Source organism: Apostichopus japonicus, chromosome 6 (assembly GCF_037975245.1).
Source record: "Apostichopus japonicus isolate 1M-3 chromosome 6, ASM3797524v1, whole genome shotgun sequence".
In the NCBI taxonomy this organism is placed as follows: Eukaryota; Metazoa; Echinodermata; class Holothuroidea; order Aspidochirotida; family Stichopodidae; genus Apostichopus; species Apostichopus japonicus.
Window position 1 is genome coordinate 13,797,650 of NC_092566.1, and position 25,917 is coordinate 13,823,566.

Below are 25,917 nucleotides of genomic sequence, written 5' to 3' on the forward strand. Positions count from 1 at the left end.
TGATATAGATCTAATAGAATGCTTCATTATAAGAAACTGTTGTAATCCAATAGGAAATTGTCTATGAAATATCGTAAGGCCCTGCAGTAACTTCTTAGTCACCCCTCTCCCTGTACTTGCAAAGGGAAGTCAAGATATTAGTACTAGATTACTACGCTGGATAAGAGAACGTGACTACATCCAAAAGACACAAACAATTCATTATGTTTATTGCCCCCTCAACAATTCCTAGAATTCATGAGAGACGACAGCTTAGATTGCTATCTTGAAGGCTCTAATTCCCCGTTTTCTTCTGGATTTAAATTTCTGGGTCTCAACCTTTCAATTATTCTCTTCGAATGATACCTAGGCTGAGCGAGTCCAGACTTTCTCTGCAAAACAAATGCTCACTGGAATTTGCAATGTCGCATATATTAGTAGTGTACTACATAACAATGTGTTTTATGTTTCTGAAGTATTATATGTATGATTTATGTTGGTTATGTAAAATTACCAAAATCCATTTGTATTTTGATTGCGAGTAAGAATGTGCACATTTATTCAATGCTCAATTCCTGTGACATGCAATAATAATGAGCCAGAGGCGCAAACACCAGTTTTGTACTGAGGAGGGGTACAATGTTATTGGAGTGGGATCAAAAGGGAGGGGTTGCCGTTCCCCTTTGAGGAAATTTGGTAAAATGGAGGGTGCGTAAAGGTAAATTGGTGCTACATTTTGCAACTTTTGAAACAGTGTTGAAGAATTCTAGACTGTTTGGCTTTTACCGTACAGTAGGATTATTTGTAATATTCTGTCTGCTTTTTGGGGTTAAGCCCCTCTGATTTTATTTCTGAGGGAGGGGCAGAAGTATACGTGGTTCTGCTCCTGGTAAAGTCAAATTACGTGAATAAAATCGTTTTTATATGTCGTGTATTTCAAGTTCGATATAAATATGCATGTTTTTTTTTCAAGTGCAGCAAAAAGGGAAGTTCCATGCCTTTTTGTATAATGTTTTCTTTATTTCTTTAAAAACACCATCAAATATCTGTCTGATAATCGATACAGGCATTTGTTTTATCAATTTGGTTGCTCTCAAATGCAAAATTATTTCCTTGAAATTTTGTTTAGGTAATGTGGTGTAGAAGACTTTACGAGTGTATGAGAACATCCAACGTTGTACTGTATTAAAATGTCGGGTGCAAAAGATTTCCAAGCTTATTTTCATAGGTGAACGTTTCGCTATTACATTTGTAAACACAATAACTGCTAAATTATAGTTAGAATGAGCTTCATACCATCTGCCATAGATCCACTTTAGTAGGTAAGTTATAATCATTGTATTTTGGACTTGCCCTTTTTTTGAAGTGAGAACTAATGATAGTGATGGAGAGGATCGTATTGTTTGGTTTTTCATCTGAGCATTAAAAGACGGGACAATTGTTATTTCAATATTTTCTCTACTCCACATATCGTTGCTTTGCTTTATTTTACTGATACAGTACAGGATATATATATTGCAAATGGTATGCTAAGCTGTCAAACTTGTACAGCGCCGACAATATCTATAACGCACCACCATGACCGTACATCGCAGAACCAGTGCTCTGCCAAGTAACGAAATATATACTTCAAATTGTCTTCATTCAAATATGTAATTTGAGGGAAAGAAAACAGCACATCTCTCAAACGTAAATATACTTGGTGTATAGAAAAGAAACCAATTTTCTAGCCTCTCTGCACTTAATGTATACTTTTTTTATTATAACTTTGCAGAGTCCATAAAGTATACTTATACTATAGTATTTGTCACGCGGTGATGTTTAAACCATCACTATCCATACACTCTCGAACGATCACACAGCAACAGTTCAACAGATTTATGAAAACCTTGTAAGACATTTTAGTTGCCAGTTCCTTGTTTTCATATTATGTGTGCTGCCGTGTACTTTCTCTACAAGGTTGACAATCATATATCTCTTACGCAGATGTTGCAAACTGTATGTTTTTAATTAAGCGAGTAGACCAATAATGTTATTACGTTTAGCGAATATACGTTTCATAAAATTTGTATGTTTCATCCGTTATTGAAATACACCCTTCAAGGATGTGGTGTTTCACGGGTAAAATTAAAATTAAATAATAAAGTAACTTTCCGAACATTTCTAGACTTTGCTAACTTTATTAACACTGTAGGTCTGTACTTTGCTTCTTCGTACGTCCAATTTCACTTTAAATAAATAGGGAAAGAAAATGATAGAAGAATAATAATAATTCTCTGGCAAAGATGGTCATCGTACAATGAAAACATCGAAATGTGTTAAACTTTGGAATTGTTGAAGAAAAGTTTAACCACCGGCGCTTAACACGTAGTTTATAGTTAGTGCATGCAACCTCGTGGAATACACCATGAAAATCCCACAAATATGGTACATCTGGTTTTAATTACATTAGTTCGAGAGCACACTTGTAGGAATGGAATAAGTTCAAGGTGGTACATATGTTTGCACTACATAAATTTTGATCTCATTGATATTCATGAGTGGGCGGGGCTAAGAAAGATTTCGCCAATATTAGCTTGTAAACACGAAATCTCAACAGGGGTAACTTTGATTTAGCCCATACTTGGAATGTAGATCCCCCATGGGGAGTACATGGTCCCTATTGTTTTTGGTGCTAATGTCATGAATATTAATGAGTACTGCAGCGTGAGTACAGATATGTAAGTATAATTCCTCTTGCTATGAACACTCATACGAGTACAAAGACTGAGTGTGGGTAGGCGTACGCTAATAGTCTTGTACTATTGTATATATATATATATATATATATACATAAGATTCCAAGCTACTTCTAGCACGATTACAACGTACTAAGCCGTGAGTACGAATAAAATACAAAGCTATGCGGGGGAGTACGTGTATGGACTTGTACCTCTGTTTGTTTTCGGTCAGTGTTACATATGACTTGTTTTCAAGATCATTGTTTATTAATGTTCTCACAACCCGAACGTAAATATTTATCAAGCTGATTGCCAGTCTGTGACAATGGTCGTCAATACGCGTATAGGAACCGCAATGATAAATAATATTACAAAGACTTTCTAGTGTACAGCACATAACATTAAAATTGTTTACGGTGCACTGACCTATAAACAATTGAAATTTCTTCAACATTGATTAATTCTGTTTTTTACAAAATATCGCACCATTTTCTTTTGTATCTAAGTAACTTTCATTTCACAATCATATCTCAGGGATAGGGGGAACCCTTCCCGATAGACCGCTACACGGACGACGTAACGTGCTAGCTCCCTCTTTCATAACAAAAATGGTGCGCCTTCTCAAAACAGTGGTTTTTTGCTTATGTATACCGGACCGATATGCAATATCTATTGGTGCCAGGAAAAGTCATGGGAACTTGAAACGATGAACAATTTAAAAGAACAAGTAAAGCAAAAACAAGACAAATGCCCCCAAACATAACAATGAAGGTAAACAGCTCACACGTATGCGATGGAATCGCTTTAATTCAAATGACTGCCAGAAACAAGTTCTGTCAAGGTAGCACGCAAATGTTTTGAATTTTAATTCAATATGTCTGGAATTGAGCTGAGAATGTCCAAAAATAGGCTTACTTCTGTATTTGAAAGTCGTCACTTAGCAATGTAGCCGTTTGCAGTGCAAAAAGAGAGAGAGTAAGAAACACAAACTTGACGTTAATAAAAGGTTTGACATTTTTGTGTATTTTGAAAATATTCTTCTAAATGTCAGGGACACATCGATACATCATTCTGCCGGTATACTTGTAATTTCTTAATATGAGAGATTTCGGTCATATCATAAAAAATGTCAAGATATTTGTTTTCTTTAACATAGCCTTAAAATTAGTACACCAATGTCGCATCAAGTTGATTTTATTAGATTCACCATGCGAAAGAATCTGCAAGCCTTAAATTGGCCTTAAAAATCATTATCGTTATTTACCCTGTTCTCCTTGAACATCCTCGAGATAAATGAACCAATTATATTTAAATCTGTATAGTCTTAGACATCAGTTCGGTCGAAAAATGTACGGCTTTCGTTCAACATCTGACAGTGCACGTCATATAGGCATGCATTGGTTATTACATCGCATGTCAATAACATACAATCATTTGCCGTGTTATTACCCTGCCATATTGGTTAGAAATATTGGGGAAGTCGTGACAATAATAATGATGATAATATCAGTTTAACCAATGAAAAACACATTGCAAATTATTTTATTAGTAGGTGCCCGAAAAATTCTCAGCATATTGCCCGAATTTTCACAAAAATATTTGGTTGGGGGTGGGGGGCTGCACCCCCAGCCCCCACCTCCTTCTGATAATTATAGGGCATGCAGAAATAGCATCTTGATATGCAATGGGCTAAAATAACGTTGAGTATACAGGTAATAGTTTTACAATTATTCTTGTTGTAATATACCAATTACAACAACTGGAATGCTTCTTAAGACCAAGTCGATGTTTACGTCGGCGTCGTGAGCAAGGCCTAATTGTGAATGTTAATCTACGTAACTTGTTGTACGTCACACAATAACTCTAAACGATATTGCAACTTTCAGTCATATAACTCACAGAATCACTATGACAATAAGTGGGGGTGGGGGATTAGTCATTGACAATTTTGTTATACATGGAAATGTGTTATTTGTTGCCATGAAAGCCTTATGTCTGTTAAATTTGTGAGAATATTTCATTCAACCGCTTCGAAATATGAGCCCCTTATATAGAGACCAAAGTTTTGAAAAATAGCAAGATATGACTAACTTATCATGAAGCACACTTTCTGGATAAATTCCTCAAGTTTAATTTATACAGATGTGAATAAACAGTTCTATAAGTTTAGCCGTCCAAACACACGCACCATCCCTACTAAACGATGAACGATTAAGCATACTACATCAATATATCTCTGTGTCTATTATCTTATATACCAAACGCTGGTTTAGAAATTTCCTATAAACCTAATCATTTGTTAATGACGAAAAACAGTACATCATATAGTGATAACACTTCTCCCTGTTTATACAAACGTACATGTTACAAACAAACATAGATACAAAAAGCATATATTAATGCGACGAATATACATTAACTTACCGAATTATATAAGTTGATGAGAAAATTGAGAAACCCTTCCAGATAATCCAAAAAGCACTCGCTGTTCAATTTCATCGTACATGCAAAAGATCGCAGTTTTCTTACTTCGTTAATGCTATCCCCATATTATAATCTCCAAATGTTATTCAAGCAGGAGTATAATGTCGCTTCGATAATGTCATCGATTATCAAAATATCTTATTATATATAGTCTAATTAATTTTTGACGACCTGAATAAAACGTGAGATGAACGGTCTCTCCGGTCAAATGAGACGCTCTATATGCCATAGTGTACTATTGATATTCATGACATGATGAGATGTGTGTGTTTGTGTCTTATTAGCATCTTCATACAACGACGGAGAACTTATCAGATCAGGTAAAGATATCAGTTTGACCTAATTTATTCCCAAGAAAACAGAAAATGGAAAAAATGAAATCAGGGAGTTGTTAACTCTTTGCTGAATGAAACACATTGGATTTCAGTGGTACGCTGATTTCTATGATGTTATACCGTGTTTCACTTTGGTATTAATTATGTATTGCTCGGTGACCGGAAAGTAGGGATTAAGTCACTTTTTGATTTATCACCGCTCGTGTCAATACAGACTATTACGGCTTTAAGAGCTGGATTATTAAGAAAATGACTATATTGTATAAGGTGTAAAAAATCTCCTCTGGGGATAAGTTAATTACAAAATTTAGTTTACAGTTATTAATTGAATTTTGTTCGGTGACCTTTAAGCTACGATGTCGCATGCGGACAAGACTTGTTTTCAGTGGATGTATTCACATATTTGGTCAAACAGATAAGCACAGAAGCATGCATGGAGGATTGCCAGCGGATACATGAGGCTGTGGGCTTGGACGTCACCCACAGTATTGAGGGGGGGGGGCTTGGTACAAAGGGATAATCTCTAAATCTTCCCTAGAATACATTTTCAAACTGATGCTAGTTTCCCTATCAATGCTGTTTATAATTCAGTGCTAGATCAAATAGTCTCATTTCTGGAGGGAGAAATTGTTGAGAGGACTTGATTCTATCAGGATGATGTTCACCCGATACTCATAGCTAGTACAGTAACTACTGTTCATGTTCCACAACTATGAGTATCGGGTGTGATGTTCCTCTTCCCCTTTGCATGGTACTATAGCAATGCGAAAATATTCATTATTTATTTGTAACATTAATGATTCGTTGCACAATTGCAAGTTATCAATGTGATGAAAGAGGCTCCATTAAAGAGGGAGTGAAGACTCGCGCACAAAGAAACGTCTGATGCCGGTAATCTGACCTAATTTCGAATGAGGTGTGACAGAAGTGTTAGACACCACCATCGATCCCAGAAAATACACACACAGCTTGCAACCGTCGGTAATTAGACAGTAGTGTACAGTCAATACATGCAGCTACGGTCATTACCCACAACACAGTGTACATAGCAACGATGACCATCTCAGCAGGGAGTTGTTATGGAACTCCCTGATCTCAGGTCCAGATAAAAGATAACAAGGTATCACGTTTCATTACTGTCTGCATTTTGTTGCGACAAGAAGAAAACTTCACTTGCAAGCAACGGAAAGTTAACTTTTTTTCAGTGGGCGGCACACGGTTTGGGGCCAGCCTTCAATGCCTTTAAGTGAACGTGTAAGCAGGAAGCAGGCAAAAAGTGTTGGGAGTGACTTCTTTCCACGTATGGTTAATCCAATACTTGATCTTGTTTTAACCTTTCCCTTACACTACAGACGGTTCGGAAAGTGAGTGTCATTCTTGAAGACAAACGTTGAAACTTTGTTGGAAAGATCTGTGTTGACACAATCGCATAATGGTACATCAGTCTTGTACAAAATATGATATAAGGTTGTACTACATCTTTCTTTTACTCATATTCAATACGACATAAAAGAAAAGTTTGCTATACATCCAAGGCATTGTGTAGAGGTATAGTGTCTATATCCCATAACCATCAGGTTCCCCTTTCAAATGCCCGCCAGGAACTACGTTCTTGTGACCTATCCAAAATTGCTGATGGGCATGTGTTGTTGAGGGAGAGACTTTTGTGGATTTGGTATTTCTGGTTTACAAATTGGGAAACGGGGTTTGGTTCTCTTCTTTCAACGGTTTTGAATCAATTCTATTCGTCATGGCTGCCCTGCAGTGATGATGAGTGGGATAACCCCCCCCCCCTCCTCCCTCACAGCCCATCAATATTCAATGAAGAAAATGGTCAGATGCTGAGGTAAAATATCGTTCGTCGGAAGGGGAGTGAAGCGGCAGTCTCGGGAGCAGAGACGGGAGCGACAATTACACGTCTGTCTCGTTATTTCACGAACACTCCTCAACATGGGAAGGCTTGATATAAAAAGGCGCTCGTCGACGATCATCACATAGATAGGCCAGCTTCACATGAGTTTCTGTTGGCTTGCAATAACTGGGTGTGTTTAGTAAAACTAATCAAAAGGTAGTCCCAATACCAGTTCCCTGATGGTTCAAATTTACCTGTAAATACCTGACTGTATTCTCTGCGTTTATTTGCCCCTTTTGTTACTGTTACTTGTCTTTTAACCTCCGTGAAGAAGATCCTGCTAGGATCGAAACGTCAGGCCAACTTACTGTTATACACATTCTATTACACAGGCCCTTAGTGGATCAGGCCCTTAGTGGATAAGCAGTTTGCTAACAGTTTTGTTTTATTTTTGGTTCAAATTTACATTAGGATTATCAATATTGACAATACAATAATATATAGGCAATTTGCTAGCTCAATAATTCGTAAATGTTTCAGAAATTGATGCAGAATTGAAGATATGTAGCGATGTGGTCCGTTAAAGATTAGCTCTTCCACAGTTTCACGAAGTTACGTCTACATAGCCGTTGTAGTCAATAACTCACATTTCCTTACAAAGTATATTACATTTCTGTATATTATAACCACAAGGCAGATTTTCTTTCATCACAGTTCAAAACTCGGTTCAAAATTGACACGTCAGTCCCTCTTGTCTTGTATCAAAAGATATAAACAAAGAAGGGATCGTCCACAAAACATAAATGTCAGCGTTTTCATCATGTATCGCATTGACGTAACATTTTGCCGAAAGCGCGAAGCGCACTGATGCGACTGCCATTTGACAATTCATATCGCAAGATATGTGAAAATTGAAACTATGGCAACGTGGACTGACTTAGTTCAAGTCACGCATCACAAACCAGTCATCAATTGCTTAGGGATTTAGAAGTGCTATCTTACAGGTTTTACATCTAAACGCGAAACGTCAAGATCTATATCACTAAACCACCATTTTACACACCAGGAGAGATATTAGATATTAGATAATAGAGATATATTTCTCAAACATCGTTCTTATTCATCTCCTCTCTTAATATATTATTTTCCAAATTTTATTTTTATTCTCTATAAATGCCAATCTTCCTCTTAGAATTAATGCACATCTTCATAAAGGGGGCCGGCAGATAAGGTTATGTTTCTGCCCCAATTTTCTACAGTATATAAGTAGTGAAGTTTACTCTATGGCGTTGCTGTATAATTAAACTGAATCCTTTTAATTGACGGAAAAGAGTACCAAATAATATTCTGCGTTATGTGGTTTATATATCTTGTAATCCTTGGAGTATCTCAAGGGTACACATAATCCATTTGATATTACAGTCGAAATATCTTTTCTAAATATTGCACAAATTGCCTGCTTATATTCACAACTTATCAACAAAACGTGCAGCGCATAGCACAACTTTCGATCTACTAACCATCAAGTTTACCAAAACTTCTCTCATTACAAATAAACTCAATGTGTGCCTGTGAGTTTAACACCGTTGGTGCTCTAATCATACGTTTCATTACAGTATCTGACAGTTTTCACCAAACAGCAATACAAGATTAGAACGCGAAAAGAGCAAACTTATTTCGTTGATAAGTTTAACGGAAGTTTAGACAACGACGTAAGTTGAGACAACAGAATTTTAGACATCAACGTGAGTTTGAGCAACAGCGTGGTCAAAAAGCAGCAACAACTATAATTTAGACAACGAAATCAGTTTGCCCTTTTCGCGTTCCATAGAGTAGGTATAATTATGCTAGAGAGGTAGGGAGAAGTTACTAAAGCCGTTGGGCAGGGGGTGGTGGGGCGGGGAGGGGAGGGGGATTAACAGAATTGTCACTATCCACGAAGGACACTTAACAGGAGTGCCTGCAACGAACAACCCAATTAGGAGTTTTAAACCCTCTGATAATTCCCACCCCCCTGAAGAAACAATTCACACATGCTGTCCCCCAACATGCTGAATACCCAAGGTTTATACGCCTGCCTGTGTTTCGCATTGCGATAGCATTGATGTATTACCGGTGTTACATAATGCGGACGGCATCTGGCGTTTCCGATCCTTTCAATCACCGCCTGAGATCTCGGTGAAAAAATAATTCCAAGACAGACCAATTTTACAGACACCAAATTGATTCTATTGGAAGGTCACTGACATGTTATATTACATACCGTATGTGTCTACACTTTTCTTCCTTATTAGGAATATAAGCAAGTTACAAATTTATTTGATGACATTCCACGAAACACTCAATAACGTCGGCTAAATATATATTATGAAGAAAGTCTACGTATACTACAAAAGACAATATTATTAGAAAAAACAGAGAAATAAGATATGACTCATAATTGACAAATAAGGAGTATATTGTTTTAGAAAATAATATTGGAATGTCTATGAAGATTGAAATGTTCGGAAACGGGGAATCCAGCAAAAATGATCACGAATAGGATTTTTGTGAGTATTGAAACGTAAGCGGAATCGAGAACCTGTTTCACCTACATTGCCCTCTTTGCAAAGTACACAGTAGAATATGTAAATTACAATGTTAGAATCACAAGAATTTTGACCACGGTGCCTGCATGGGGTAATATGGGGGCATATTTGGCTTCGAGGATTTTCCGCAACGGATATTACCTGCGGAGGTGGAAACTGTGTAAGGGAGCCTGGAGGAAGTGAGTAGAAATCTAAGGTTGGGGGTTGACGAAAAGCTAGCATGGGGAGGGGGGCGTTAGTTACAAACGGAATGCGTATGTAAGGATTTTTGGACTTGTAGGTGAATATGTCCTCATAGTTCAATCTTTTGACAACAGAGAGGACAGGATACTGAAAATCCAATCTAGTTCTTTTCGTTTTCGTCCTGCAGTAGATTTGAAATTTGTAGCAATTAAAATAAATTTCAGAATTTTTGACAGAGATTGCAGAACTCAGCCAATGGGTGTCTAAAGAATTTGTCCGGTTTCGATATCTTACGATTATTAAAACGCAGGCGAAAAGTCGTGCCTCTTTTACCTGCGGAAGTTAGCTAAGATTGCATCGAATGGCCCTTTAATTAGCGATCTACACAGAGCATAACTGATAAAATGTCCCCAGCTCACTCTCTCTATAAATATTCTACAAGTTTACTGAAATATGCTTATATGCCATTGTATTTAGTACACATTTATTTCGAGGGATTACTCAGAGGAAATTGGTGGGCAAGGACAATATATTTATCAAGGATTAGCACGCAAAACATAGTGTATCTTAAATAAATTCTTTACGCGAACGAAACTCACAGATGTTGCTTTGACGATGAACCTACCCACGCAAATGAATTTACACCTAGCAGCAACGGACACGAATCCGAAGTTAGTTTGTTTTCCTTTCGCTAGCCCGTCTTAAATCTAGACACTCTAAACTGTATAATTGTAAGGCGGTATAAGGTTGGCTATTTTAAGGCTTGTGACGTTGCACCAGTGATGACGTCAGAGAAACCTGCAGGGATCTCTCTTTAATTGACGTTGTAAAAAAAACGAGATGCAGACAGACAAAAGGATACTAGATATACTTTGCGGACTCTCTAAAATAAAATAAAAAACAACGGTGAAATATCAGCCACATCTGTTGTGATGACATTCATCGCTAACTGTACGGCTTTACATGAGAGATGGGTTCGGGAGATGCTCAAAGCAAACCCGGGGAGTATGAAGAGAATTTGAACCAACATCAACACAGCCGTGACCAGTTAGCTGAAAATAACTCTCGTATCTATATCATATTTACTATTATATGTGAAGAGGAAACACGTACCGCAATCAGGCATAGCAAAATGGTACTGATATATACAGAATGTCAATCGAATACACATTGGCATATATATATTTATATTTTAATTAATGATACATTGCAGGTGTACTCCGTCTGAAGGGATAAAAGCAGTCGCGTCAGAAGCTATCATAAAGTGACAGGGGAAAAACGAGTCGGATTTGGGGGTTCCCCAGAACAGCTTTAGTGTTGTATGTGTTGTACGGTAGCCTAGATGGGACATTGGAAATTTCATCTTTTCATAAAAGTCGACTATTCCGTCTCCTATGAGCTATATGAGACTCTATGTTGGTATCAATGCGTAAAGCATTTTTTAAAGCAATATAGCAGTGTGTATATGGTGTGTGTTTGGGGAGGGGGGGGGAGGGTGAAGGCTGCAAATTATCAGATTTGCCAAAAACACAGCAAAACTGGATGAAATTCTGGAAAAGTGAGACCTAGTTTGCTAATACATCTAAATTATTGAGTTTTGTCAAAATACTTACATCTTCACTTTAGGGGACCAGACTTGAAAAGGAGCAAGTTGCTTTAAACAGTGGGATCGGTGCCAAACCTCACCACCCTCCAAATCATTATATTCAAAAAGGCCCTAATAGAGGGTCCAGCTGAATGATCTAACACTGTCCTTTCTCGAGAGCATCCCTGCATGGTTAAAAAAAGCGAGGAGTAGAAAGCTTCCAAAATTTGTGGTGGTAGTGTTCCTTTACGACTATTTTTGAAAAATTGTTGCGAATGGCAATGGGCTATTTACTCACCCCCCCCCGTCCCACAATCCGCTGCCCAGGCAAACGAGTTGAGTATAGTTTCTTCTTACTCTTCTAGCAGAATTAGACCTACACTGAGACCTAACTTTGTATTGTTGTCAAAAATGTCAGATACTGGAATGAAAAGTATGGTTAGAGCACCAAATTCTGATCAAATTTAAAGACATATTAGTCGCTGATCACTTGTTTTATTAAGTTTTGCACTATTTGAGTGATCCGAAATTGAAAACTCGAACTGATTCCTGTAAAATGAAAATATGTTTTGCCTCATTTCATGAGCTGGTATCTTTCGCATTGGTGAAAAACTTTTATTATAATTCCCGTCTCTATGGAGATCAACAAGGACACTTTTTATAGTATTCTCTTAAAACACATGAGCGATTAAAACAGGAAACAGGAACACACAAAAAAAAGTTTCTGTAATAGTTCTATAGCAAGTGAGGTTTTAAAATATGCTTAAATTCTGGAATGCTTCTTTAAGCCTTCAGAGATGACGACACATCATCCTTATCATGTTCTTTTAACTTCATATAAAGAACAGAGCCCCCCCCCCCTCCCCCATTCGATCACATTCAACACAACTTGTCCTGGACACATTTGTACCACATTGCAAAACATGAGTTGCATGTGATGCATCTGAGGAACTGACCTAATGGTATGTGCATTAGACTACATAGTTCATATTTTTGCATGTGCAAACACAATGCCACTGATACTTTCGATTGGACAGGTGTTTGTGGAACACACAGAATACTATCAAATTGACTGAACTTCCTCTGATTTGAAAATCCTATAGCAAGTTACAACGATTTTTACATAAAAAGGGAATTATCGCCTTTGTTGACATTGTAGGCCAACGACAAAGCAGTTTCGCGAAATCGTCCGCCAATTCATAACCAAAAAACGAGGCCAACTGCGTGAGTTCCCGTGTTGGTAGTCGCATTTTGTCTGTTGGCAGCTTACGATGTAATAACAAATCATTACTTTCCTATAGAAAATAATGAAAGCTGTGAGAAAAACAAATGTTTTCTGATATGCATTGTATCTAGTCAGCTGCCGCATGGGGGTAAAGTTTATAATCATGAGAAGATACTCGCTTTGCTTTTATATTTAGATTGCTTTTGCAATGACACAATACTCTTCACTCAAGTTGCTGCTTCAGTACTCTGTATAGGCGTGTTACAAGAAACATTGTAGCTAATTTGTAGCCCTGAAACTCCCAAGGTTTTAAAACAACTTTACGTGTGTCTAAGATCGTGCTATCATACCCTTGTATGTTTTCGTAATGTATTCTTCAGATTGAGTATAACTGTATGTAATTAAAGTGATCGTCACGACATGCACGCTTATAACGCTCATCGTTACCGTGCATGCACGCTCATCGTTACCGTGATGATACAGTGACAAACATATATGATCCAGTAAATAAAGTACTTTATTAGCACAATTACCATACCCGCCATCTCCCACCATCTCCCACCATCTTCTAGGGCACAACACTACAAGGTTTAGCGTAAGTTTCATAGCATGGTTTTGATGTAGTTAACGCAATACTTTAGAAAAAACGAACCACTTCTACACGGTCAGATGAATAGCGTTTATGAGAAGAACATACAGTGACTCACGTGGTTGTACCTTAACGATTTCCGATCGGCATAGGGATCTATTGGATGCGCCACCATACCCTTTGATGACACGTCTCCGGGATAACGCAGGAGATTTGCGTGGCGGTATAATTGCTGTAGTGGACTCTGAGTGTTGCAGTGGCCTACCCCAGGATGGACAACAACAACACGTGTGGTAGAGTTTGTCAACAAAAGTTGACAGTTTTCCGTCCATGTCCTGGTGAAAGAAAACCGTATAGATTAGAACAAGAAAATTCTTTCACAAAGGCTTTCTTCTTGTCATACTTTTAGTAAATTTTCGAACAAATCTAATTGGAGTACATTTCTATAACTAAAAATGTTAGCCATGCTCGACATTCAGTTCCATCTTAAGCTTCTTCGTAGAATTGAAACTGATAGAGAAAATACTTACTAATTGTGCAATTACCGACGAAAATAATAATTGCCTAGACGTAATTGAAATCTAATCCGACATTTTAAATGCTCAAGTTACACGACTTGATCGATGGGTGCTGGCAAGATTTATTTCAGTAGATAAATAAATGTTTGATATCCCTTTTCGTCGTTAGACGACAAACTGCTGCAATGAAGTAATTGCTTTTTATACTTAAAATGTCCTCTTAACATTACATTCAAACAGTTCTGGCCACCGTTATCTCACGTTCAAGCATACAACGTTAAACCGTGCGCGCGTCGTTGACATTTTCTTAAGTACAGCGGTTATACTCATAAAAATCGGCGTAATAACTTGATATATCAATTTGACGGTCTTTACTCTATACAATATTATCACTATGCTACATCGCATCCATTAATGGTAATGTATACAAAGTGAAAGCTAATAAAGCGGTATTAGCCCAATCCGAGCACTTTTTTAATGTAAGTTCTTAGGATGCCAGTATAAAAATTATCAGTTTAGATCTGAAACAAACGTTCTATAACACTTTTATGATGTTGTGAATATGTAATGAGCTATAACTATGCTGATATGATGAAAACAATTTACCACACAAGTTTAATTCATTTCATTGAATTATTGAAATTATTCAAGATTGCAATGTTGTTAATAGCATGACTCATGCATCATAAGAAAGCTATCCGTACTGAACTGTGCCAGTTTTCTTATACGGTCAATCAGGTAGTTGCTATGGAACAACTCGATCCCTGTGTCAATCACCTTCCTTGCTAACCGTGTTTTGAAAGTGTTGAAAGGTCTGCGGAATCAAACTAGATATTTTGCCTGTGTAGGTACGTCATCTAACAATCAATATACTTTGTAACATAGTTAATATTAAGGGCTGCTTGTTTCTTTCCTGTAGCTAATAGAAAATAATTATTCCAAAGAGTCATTTCTGGACTGCAATTTGTACTGTGTATACCAAAGAAAGCATGATGAAAAGGGGGGGGGGGGGTTGAGATGGAGGTTATTGAATCAATGCCCCAACTGTAGAAAACTGTTACTTTAAAGCTAAAATGACAGAGAATTGAAATGCATGTTTCCAATTTTCCAGGTTTTTAAGATTTTTGTAGGAATGCTCATTCGTTCATGGTTCATAACACATAGTACAATCCAGATTGAAACGAATACTGTTGTCATGGAAACGGCTGCCATAAGTTTGGATCTGTAACTCAATTGACAGGGGCGGTTCCCGACTTTCAAGATGTTTGAACGTCTCCATGTACTAACCCAAAACATCTGCCTCTGTGATATACTTAACCATGTAAAAGCATGACAAAGTCTCCATATACTAACCTAAACCATATGCCTCTCTGATATACTAAACCAAGCAAAAGCATGACAAAGTCTTACTAACCTTAACCATCTGCCTCTCTGATATACTAAACCAAGTAAAAGCTTGACAAAGTGTCCATATTCTAACCTTAACCATCTGCCTCTCTGATATACTAAACCAAGTAAAAGCTTGACAAAGTTTCCATATACCAACCTTAACCATCTGCCTCTCTGATATACTTAACCAAGTAAAAGCATGACAAAGTGTCCATATACTAAACCAAACCATATCCCTCTGTGACAAACTAAGCCAAGTAAAAACATGACAAAGTCTTCATGTACTAACCCAAACCATCTGCCTATGTGATATACTAAACCAAGTAAAAGCTTGACAAAGTCTCCATATACTAACCCAAACCATATGCCTCTGTGATATACTAAACCATGTAAAAGCATGACAAAGTCTTCATATAATAACACTAACATATCTACCTCTGTGATGTACTAAACCAAGTAAAAGCATGACAATGTTCATATACTAACCTTAACCATGCCTCTGTGCTAAACTAAACCAAGTAAACGCATGACAAAGTCTCCATATACTAACCCAAACCATATGCCTCTGTGATATACTAAACCATGTAAAAGCATGACAAAGTCTTCATATAATAACACTAACATATCTACCTCTGTGATGTACTAAACCAAGTAAAAGTGTGTTGTAACGTCTTAATTTGTCTTCAGAAAGCTTATGTTAAAGGTATTTATCTACTTATATCTTGACAATCAATCAGCATGACATGTCACTCTTCAATATCATAGCTGTTTCAGAATGGACACTGTTGGCACAAATGTCCTTAAAAACTGTATGGGAATAGTGTCTTATCTTCTCCATCTCAAAATGTATAGAAAACCCTTAAAAGTAGCTCAATCAAGTAGAATATATCATAAGAAAGTTTGACTAATTCCTCCAGGTATATACCTCCACGATGTAAAAGTGAATATGTCTCATTTTAATCCCATCAATCAGAATTTTTCCCATTTAACTTGTCACTTTGCTTTCAAATTTTGCTTATCAGTTCCCCAAAGCAAAATAAGACGAAAGCTTTACTTTGAACCTACTACGTCTTATCCACCATGATATGTTAATATCTGCACCTAAGACTGCGGGATGAAACGAATTACACTTAAGATCATAGCTGGAGGAAATGTTTCTCTTTATTTCAAGGTCGCTAAGTAATAACACATATTTCGTTATATTTTGCCTTCAAAGATTTCTTCAATCTTCGAGATCTCACGATCTGAACTCGGCAGAAATTTCCCTCAAAATTTTCTTTGATCCTGCTAGGCTCAAAACGTCTGGCCCACTTACTTTTACACATTCTCTTATAGACATGCTCTTTTAGTGAACTATCATCGAATGACTCGACAGACCTTTTTATAAGTCTACCAAACTCTTGAATATCTCTGACATTCATGTCCTGACTAAGCTTGTTGTAATGTATCGACCATCCTCGAATATCATAACAGCCCTTCCATCCCTCAACCAACTCTTGAATGTGTGCTTCAACAATATGTCCACCAATTACAACCTCGTGTGTCTCGACCAACCTCTAATGTCTTGTCAGACCTCAACCAGTCTACTGAATGTGTCCTTCAACTATATCTTCCTCTTGGATATGTGCATCAACAATGTATCTACCAATTACCAGCCTCATATCTCGAATAACATATGATGACTTGACAGACCTTCGATACCACAACCAACCTCCTGAATGTGTAACCAACCTCTTATATTTCAGTCAACCTCTGTATGGACAGACCTTCCATGCGTCAACCAACCTCTTGAATGTGTGCATCAACAATGTATCGACCAATTACTATGCAACCTCTCATTTGTCAGGCAACCTCTAATGTCTTAACAGACCTTTAATATACCGACCAACAACCTGAATGTCTGCATCAACCAGACCAACCTCTTGAATGTGTGCATCAACAATGTTTCGACAAATTACCAAACTCTTAGACTTGGGCAACCTCCGTGCCTCAACCAACCTCTGGCACGTGTGCACCAATAATGTGTCTGCCAATGACCAACCTGCAATATCTCGCGCAACCTCTAATGTCTTAACATACCCTCCGTGCCTCAAACAACCTCCTAAATGTGTCCTTCAAATAGACCAACCTTGAATGAGTGCATCAACAATGTATCGACCAATTACCTTGCAACCTCTTATATGTCAGACAACCTCTAATGTCTTAACATACCTTTAGTACACCGACCAACAACCTGAATGCCTGCATCAACCAGACCAAACTCTTGAATGTGTGCATCAACAATGTTTCGACAAATTACCAAACTCTTAAACTTGGGCAACCTCGAATCTCTTAAACAAAATCTTAATTTCTCGATCTTATTCCAATATAATGTAATGCAACAAAACACAACTACCAAGGAAAATTATAATGTAGTATATGTACAAAATTCTTCCGCAATTTGCTTGGACTGCATTTTATTACGTTTCAATTTAAACCTTGGCGAAAGTACTTGTAATAGACTGTATAAATGATAACATATATGCACTGCAAAAAGCACTGATATACTAAAGAAATTGTTCACAAAGCGAATTTGTTGCATTGAATTATGTTATTTAACATTGAAAAGGTTTTTTAATATGTCATGACAGAGAATAGATAAAGAAATACAGTAAGTGCATACTGGCATCCGTCATTAACTCGTCATACCGTGTCAAATGTTTCGTTCCGACCGAGCTCACTTACGACGTCAACAATAAAGCCCCATATATGAATACACTGATTGTTTTTAGCTAGAGGCCTTGACAAGTATACTGTCCAAGCATCTGACCCAATAGTGTGGGCATGTGCGACAGTAAGAGGCCACTACGACGTTCTGACCATGTTATCTATTTATTGAGAAACAGTTGAAAGATATTTTGTAAATTATCAAGGATATTATATAAATTTGGCCTCCTAGTTTTGATTGCGAGGGGACGCACAGGTGGTAAGTTGCCCTTGGCAACTATTTTGTATTGAAAACTCTTCTGAATAATTTGTGAATTCATGAATGTCTTGCCTGTTGCATACAATATACACAATATATATATATATTTATATATATATATATATATATATATATATATATATATATATATATATTTGTATATATGTATATACGTATATATATATATATATTTATATATATGTATGTATATATATATATATATAGAGAGAGAGAGAGAGAGAGAGTAGGTTGGCGTCTATCTTGGCGCAGAGTGCTCTATGTCCATTGGACAGAGCGTAATATATGTTGATACTAGATGAGACTAGTGGAACACTAGTAGTTGTTACTCGGAGTTTCACGCGTTATAGCGATCTTCAGACAACTCAGACAACTCTCAGAGTTGTCTGAAGATCGCTATAACGCGTGAAACTCCGAGTAACAACTACTAGTGTTCCACTAGTCTCATCTAGTATCAACATATATATATATATATATATATATATATATATTTATATATAAAGCCATCATAACAATAACTTAACAATTTACAACAGACTAAGTATTTCTTTGTAATTGGCTTCGTCAACGATTGTGCAAGAGGGTCACACTTTTTTTCATTTATAAAGAAAGTCGTTATTAGTGAAATTAAGAGAAACACAAATAAACTTGGTTAAACATTTTAATACATTGATAAGACGGTAAATTGATTTCTATAGTATAATGCTTTATGGAAATACTTTTACATTTTCTTATTATTTCATATAAATAATGTTGAGAGGGATTGGAATCGTCACTTATAAACTATGGTTAAACTTTTGACTCAAAAAGGTCAACTTAAGATCAAGCAATCGATGTTAGCTAATAATGTAAAATTAAACAATACCTGTCCCGAATTCAAAAACTTTCTTATGAAATTCGCTTACTCGTTTTAGGAACATATTCCCAAATGGACTTTTACAAGGTTTATATTACTTGTAGTGCAATGATCCAACACACGTATATTCAAAATGTCCAATATGTTATAAACAGTACGTATTAGTACAAAAATATAACGACTTCAATATCGTAGGTATCTACTTGTGGAATTTTACAAACCAAACCTAAAGGAATTTTAGAGATTACGTACTCGCACTTTGTATTATAGCATAGTTCTCTATGCTGGTACTCATGGTTTTTACTCGTACTTTTTATTATAATTTATAACATAGTTTTCTATGCTAATATACTCATGGTTTTTTACTCGTACTTTGTAACAGAGTTCTCTATGCTGGTTGTCATGGTTTTCTATTCGCACTTTGTATTATAACATAGTTCTCTCTGCTGGTACTCATAGTTTTGTACTCGTACTATGTACTATAACATAGTTCTCTATACTGGTTCTCATGGTTTTGTACTCTTACTTTGTATTATAACATATAGTTCTTTATGCTAGTACTCATGGTTTTGTACTCGTACTTTGTATAATAACATAGTTCTTTATGCTAGTACTCATGGTTTGTACTCGTACTTTGCATTATAACATAGTTCTCTTATACTGGTTCTCATGGTTTTATACTCGTACTTTGTATTATAACATATAGTTCTCTATGCTAGTACTCATGGTTTTGTACTCGTAATTTGTATTATAACATAGTTCTCTATGCTGGTACTCATGGTTTTGTACTCGTACTTTGTATAATAACATAGTTCTTTATGCTAGTACTCATGGTTTGTCCTCGTACTTTGTATTATAACATAGTTCTCTTATACTGGTTCTCATGGTTTTATACTCGTACTTTGTATTATAACATAAAGTTCTCTATGCTAGTATTCATGGTTTTGTACTCGTATTTGTATTATAACATAGTTCTCTATGCTGGTACTCATGGTTTTGTACTCGTACTTTGTAATATATCATAGTTCTTTATGCTAGTACTCATGGTTTGTACTCGTACTTTGTATTATAACATAGTTCTCTTATACTGGTTCTCATGGTTTTATACTCGTACTTTGTATTATAACATATAGTTCTCTATGCTAGTACTCATGGTTTTGTACTCGTACTTTGTATAATAACATAGTTCTTTATGCTAGTACTCATGGTTTGTACTCGTACTTTGCATTATAACATAGTTCTCTTATACTGGTTCTCATGGTTTTATACTCGTACTTTGTAATATAACATATAGTTCTCTTATACTGGTTCTCATGGTTTTGTACTCGTAATTTGTATTATAACATAGTTCTCTATGCTGGTACTCATGGTTTTGTACTCGTACTTTGTATAATAACATAGTTCTTTATGCTAGTACTCATGGTTTGTCCTCGTACTTTGTATTATAACATAGTTCTCTTATACTGGTTCTCATGGTTTTATACTCGTACTTTGTATTATAACATAAAGTTCTCTATGCTAGTATTCATGGTTTTGTACTCGTAATTTGTATTATAACATAGTTCTCTATGCTGGTACTCATGGTTTTGTACTCGTACTTTGTAATATATCATAGTTCTTTATGCTAGTACTCATGGTTTGTACTCGTACTTTGTATTATAACATAGTTCTCTTATACTGGTTCTCATGGTTTTATACTCGTACTTTGTATTATAACATATAGTTCTCTATGCTAGTACTCATGGTTTTGTACTCGTAATTTGTTATATAACATAGTTCTCTATGCTGGTACTCATGGTTTTGTACTCGTACTTTGTATAATAACATAGTTCTTTATGCTAGTACTCATGGTTTGTACTCGTACTTTGTATTATAACATAGTTCTCTTATACTGGTTCTCATGGTTTTATACTCGTACTTTGTATTATAACATATAGTTCTCTATGCTGGTATTCGTGGTTTTGTACTCGTACTTTGTATTATAACATAGTTCTCTATACTGGTTCTAATGGGTTTGTACTTGTATTTTGTATTATAACATATAGTTCTCTCTGCTGGTACTCATGGTTTTGTACTCGTACTTTGTAATATATCATAGTTCTCTATGCTGGTATTCGTGGTTTTGTACTCGTACTTTGTAATATAACATAGTTCTCTATGCTGGTACTCATCTTGATGGTTTTGTACTCGTATACTCATATACCAAAAGGGAAGTTGTACTCGTAATCATGTTATTATACTCGTACAGCAAGTCTGTATAGCTTATTTTAAAATATCTTATGGCCGACCACATTAAACATTTGAGTATAGTTAGGTCACGTGACACAATGCTATCCAGACTTTTTTGTAATTCCATTTTCAAAATTAAGCAGATCTTTCACAAATAAGACTGCTAAAAGCAAACGTGTGGCAAAGCGCTTTATTTTTGACGTAACTTTGTCTCTTGGAAATATGAATTACCCTATAAATATAGTTGGTCGCGAGGCAACTAAAAATGAAGCCACGGCGTGATTGTAAAAATCAATTTAATGATACCGAAGCGGCGGTGAGATAAAAACTACCGATATATACGTCTGATGTGCAGGAAGTGCAATAAACATGAATTTCAAACCAAATAGACAGACTAAATAGGATTGTAGCTTCATATTAGTGTGAATGTTTGAAAGGATCGTATTATCAAACAAAATTGGAACGAACCATTTGTGTAAACAATCTTACTCAATATTTTGGTCTTAAAGAAAGTGCGTTTACTGATTTAATGAGGGTGGACATGCGCATACTGTAATTAAAAGAAAGTTTCATTAGCAAGACACACAGTCGTAACAAGGACAATAACCTTGGGTGTTTGAAAAACACACAATACAAAGAAAGTCGAACTTTCGTACAGTTTGTTTTCAGAAAGAAAATTCTTTTTGCAGTAAAAGTTGAAAGAGTACATTTATTATGCACAGAAGCAAAAGCGCAAATATTCCAAAAGCAAGGACTTCTAATTTGTAGCACATTTATCTAAATGGTTATGAAAATATGACGTCAGTTTGTCATATATGCCGATAGAATTATGGGTTAAGACATAGAGCCTACGGCAATGAAAGAGATAAAGCTTAAATAAATAAAGAACAAAAAACCAGTAAATTAAAGGGTTACTAAATACAGAAGTCTTCATATGTCATATATCTTCCCCAAAATAAAAGAAAACTGACTAATAAGAAATGTTTTTAGCTATTTCGGTTCTCAGGGCATTCCCTTTAAAATCACCTAAATTCCGGGATGCTCCTTTAAAGCTAAATTTATAATAAACCTGAGGACTCAGATAAGGACTATATATTACTGTTAATCTATTGTTTTATTAAATTCTAACGTTTTCTATATCATATGAAAAAACGGAGCACGTATGGATGCCATCCAACACTTTTTGTCCCTGACAAACTTGTAATGTAGTGTAAACATGTAATTAAAGGCTATGACATTTCTGATGAACTAACCTAATGGTCTGTGCATTATACTGAATAGTCTTCACACTTTAAATGAACCTCATTTGTTTGAAGGGTCTAAAGTGTTATATATATAGAAACACAACATGGACAAATATAGTGTATTGTAATGGTCTACAACATTTTGTGCCTACAGTAATACATACAAAATAATGAAGTCACACGTAAACTTACACACAGGTTGTTCCCGTACAATGGTCAATATTCTTAATATACCTGCGTCAACATTAGCATCGAGTAGACGTGAACTAAGTGCTAAAACACAAGTTAAGAATGAAGGCTACAGATTAAAATAGATTCTTGTACCGAGGAAATTGATTTTGACGTAGCCTTCACTTCCCCATCTACCGTTATTATTATTATTATTTTAAGGTCTAAGTAACATGTTACCTCAACGTATTGATTGCAGCGGACAATACGGCAAAAGTAATAACGTTCCCGCGATGGAATTATTAATATGTTGAAACGGTTTAATCTAGTTGAACGTAAATCAAGGTTTAACAGAAGATTATTTTCTGCATGTTTTCAGCGTAACAAAATATGAACTTTATTAATGAGATAAATGAAGGTTTCCATTAACTAAAATATTTAGAGTAGAAATTTAGATTTTGCAATTTTTCATATACATTCAAATAAAATAAGCCTATATGTATGGTCAGATGTCCAGATTGTCACTTGTACAGAAAGGTGTGTTGATATTATACCAGTCCATTAAATTGAATGAAATTATTCGATAAGGAATAATTGGGCGTTTTATTTATACAAGGATTTGCGATTGGGTGAAGTTGATTGCTTCAGCATAACAGTGGAAAATCTTATGCAACATTAGGTCAAAACTACATCCTCATTACAAGTCGATATGTATTTTTTCAAATTTTGTGATACTTTGTAAAATGCATCTGGCAACAGAGAAATGCATGATGTCTTCAGGACTCTTCAGCTAACAAAGTACTGGTTTTTACTTTTGAATAGTCCAATAATTTATCCAAAGTGGAAAATAATATTTCTACGGAAATGTTGCATTTTGGATAACATTCTATGTACAGAAAGCCTTGACAGCTAAACAAACAACAAAATGTATCGGGTTAGAAGGATAAATCAACATGAAGATTCTAATGTAATTGCCTAAGTAAAGGATTTGAAGAGCATTTGCCCTGGTGACATCATACCACCTATTGTAATGCAATATCGTGGCCTTGTTAAATGCTTTAGCCATTCAACATAGGTTACATTCAATAATGAGTTAGGAACAAGATATGGATGTTGGGTTTTCAACTATAGCAGGGATGTCTCTGTTCTTTTCTTCGATGTTAGATCATTAGATCATTTGCCACAAGAATATGTCTTCAAACTATCCGCATGACCTTCTGTCCGTCTATCTGTGTGTTTGTATGGATGTCTAACCAAAGACTAAGATATACTATAACCTGAAATGTTGCATGCACATTTTGTTACATAAACTAGAGACAAGAAAAAAGAATGATGAGATGGGCTTATGGACAGTGTAAGAACACCACCGTACATTTGACTGAAGACAAGTACATTATCCAACTGTATGACTGCATGGCCACAATTATTCAGGCTTATCCAGACTGGTTCGTGCTCTTTTTGCTCTTAATTTATTCCAAACGCTATTTCAACGGACCGTCTTTTTTCCATTTTTTTTGTGTGAAGAAAAATGTTTTATATGTTGTTAAACATTCAAATTTTTAGGCCATAGCACATTCTTTGTGCTTCTAGCAATAGTCCATCAGAGATGAACGCCAATGCAGTTTAAGTATATAGGTACATTGTTACATAGTAGGTACATATTAGGTACACGTATACACAGGGTTACATGATCTCTGCGAACTTCTTTGGGAGCTGCTCGCGGTAAATTCAAAACGTTCATACGTCGAAAGGATTCTCTCTTGTTGCATTTAATGAGTTTTTATCGATTCGCTGTGTTCTTACATTGAAATCTTTTAATGAAAAGCCACGGAAATGGTGATCATTGTTGTCTAATATATCAAGTCTTCTTCAGACACTAAATAAAATATATAAAAATCTGCTCTACATGCGAGAGTATATAGTATTACACTATAAACGTATAACAATATTGATTGGGAGCTGTTAAATCCTCTTTAAATTCATCGATATATATACTTTTGTCCCGCTCGTTTTTTCGAGCCTGACCTAACCTTAAACTGGCTAGACAGGAAACAAACTGCATGCTGGGAATCAAAATTAATGTTGCGGTCGTAAGCAGATTGCCATTTTTCTGCAACAAGAGCTAAGTACTGTTGTGCCTTCGATTGTACAAAATTAAAAATCTGATATAATAGTTTCCGTCTCATTGTCTTTTGTTTTAAATTAGTAAGAAACTGTAACTTGGATTAAAACTGAGCAACTTTTACCGGATCAAGTTCCGTCCAGAAAAGAAAAAACACGTGTTTTACAGTATCAAGCAGTCATTGCAATTTTGTAGCCTATACCATTCTCGAAAGATTACAGTCAGATCGTGACGTCAGGGAAAGGTATACGTCCAAAGATCTTAATTAATATATAACTTTAAGTCAATAAAAAAAGAATATTTTTGGGATTATTCAAAATAACATCCAACCCCGGAATCGTCCCTTGATATTTTTCTGAGAGATAAACTAAAGCCAATTAATGAATTTGAAGTATATTTCATTCATTGGCAACCCCACCCCCCCCCCCCTCCCTCGGCAAACCGCCATCGTCAGTTGAGGAAAGCATTCAGTCTAGAGATTTCTCTCTTTTTACGAAATTCAAAGTCTTTCTTAGCACAAACTTGACTTTAAACCAAATTTATTGTTTAAATGTGCTTTAAAATGCACCCCTAGACGCTCAAGCTTTGAACTTTGTTTTCCTTGGGAGAGCCCGTTCAAATACACCTACATGAGAAGAGCATTAAACGACTCCATAGCAACACCCTTCATTCGTAGAATATTGGATCCGCCTAGATACCGTCCGTAAAGGTTTATTTCCCTATACTTAACCCAGTTGTGGAACTTTACACCCCCCTCCTCCTGGCGTCCTACACCATCGAAATTATGTGTATGGCACTGATTGTATTAATTTTACTGCTACTTTAAAAAAAAAAATCTGTTTCAAATGCAAAGGACAAAAAAAGGAAC

The 25,917-nt window shown here is 36.0% G+C and overlaps 1 protein-coding gene across 3 annotated transcripts in view; it reads right to left on the reverse strand.

Annotated features, from left to right (window-relative positions):
- LOC139969044 (synaptotagmin-15-like) overlaps positions 1–25,917 on the reverse strand; it is a 150,542-nt gene that overhangs the window by 52,731 nt on the left and 71,894 nt on the right. For all 3 annotated transcript variants that reach the window (XM_071973771.1, XM_071973772.1, XM_071973776.1), the window contains exon 2: positions 13,659–13,875. In XM_071973771.1, the coding sequence (XP_071829872.1) occupies positions 13,659–13,875 (217 nt within the window). The remainder of the gene's footprint in view (positions 1–13,658; positions 13,876–25,917) is intronic.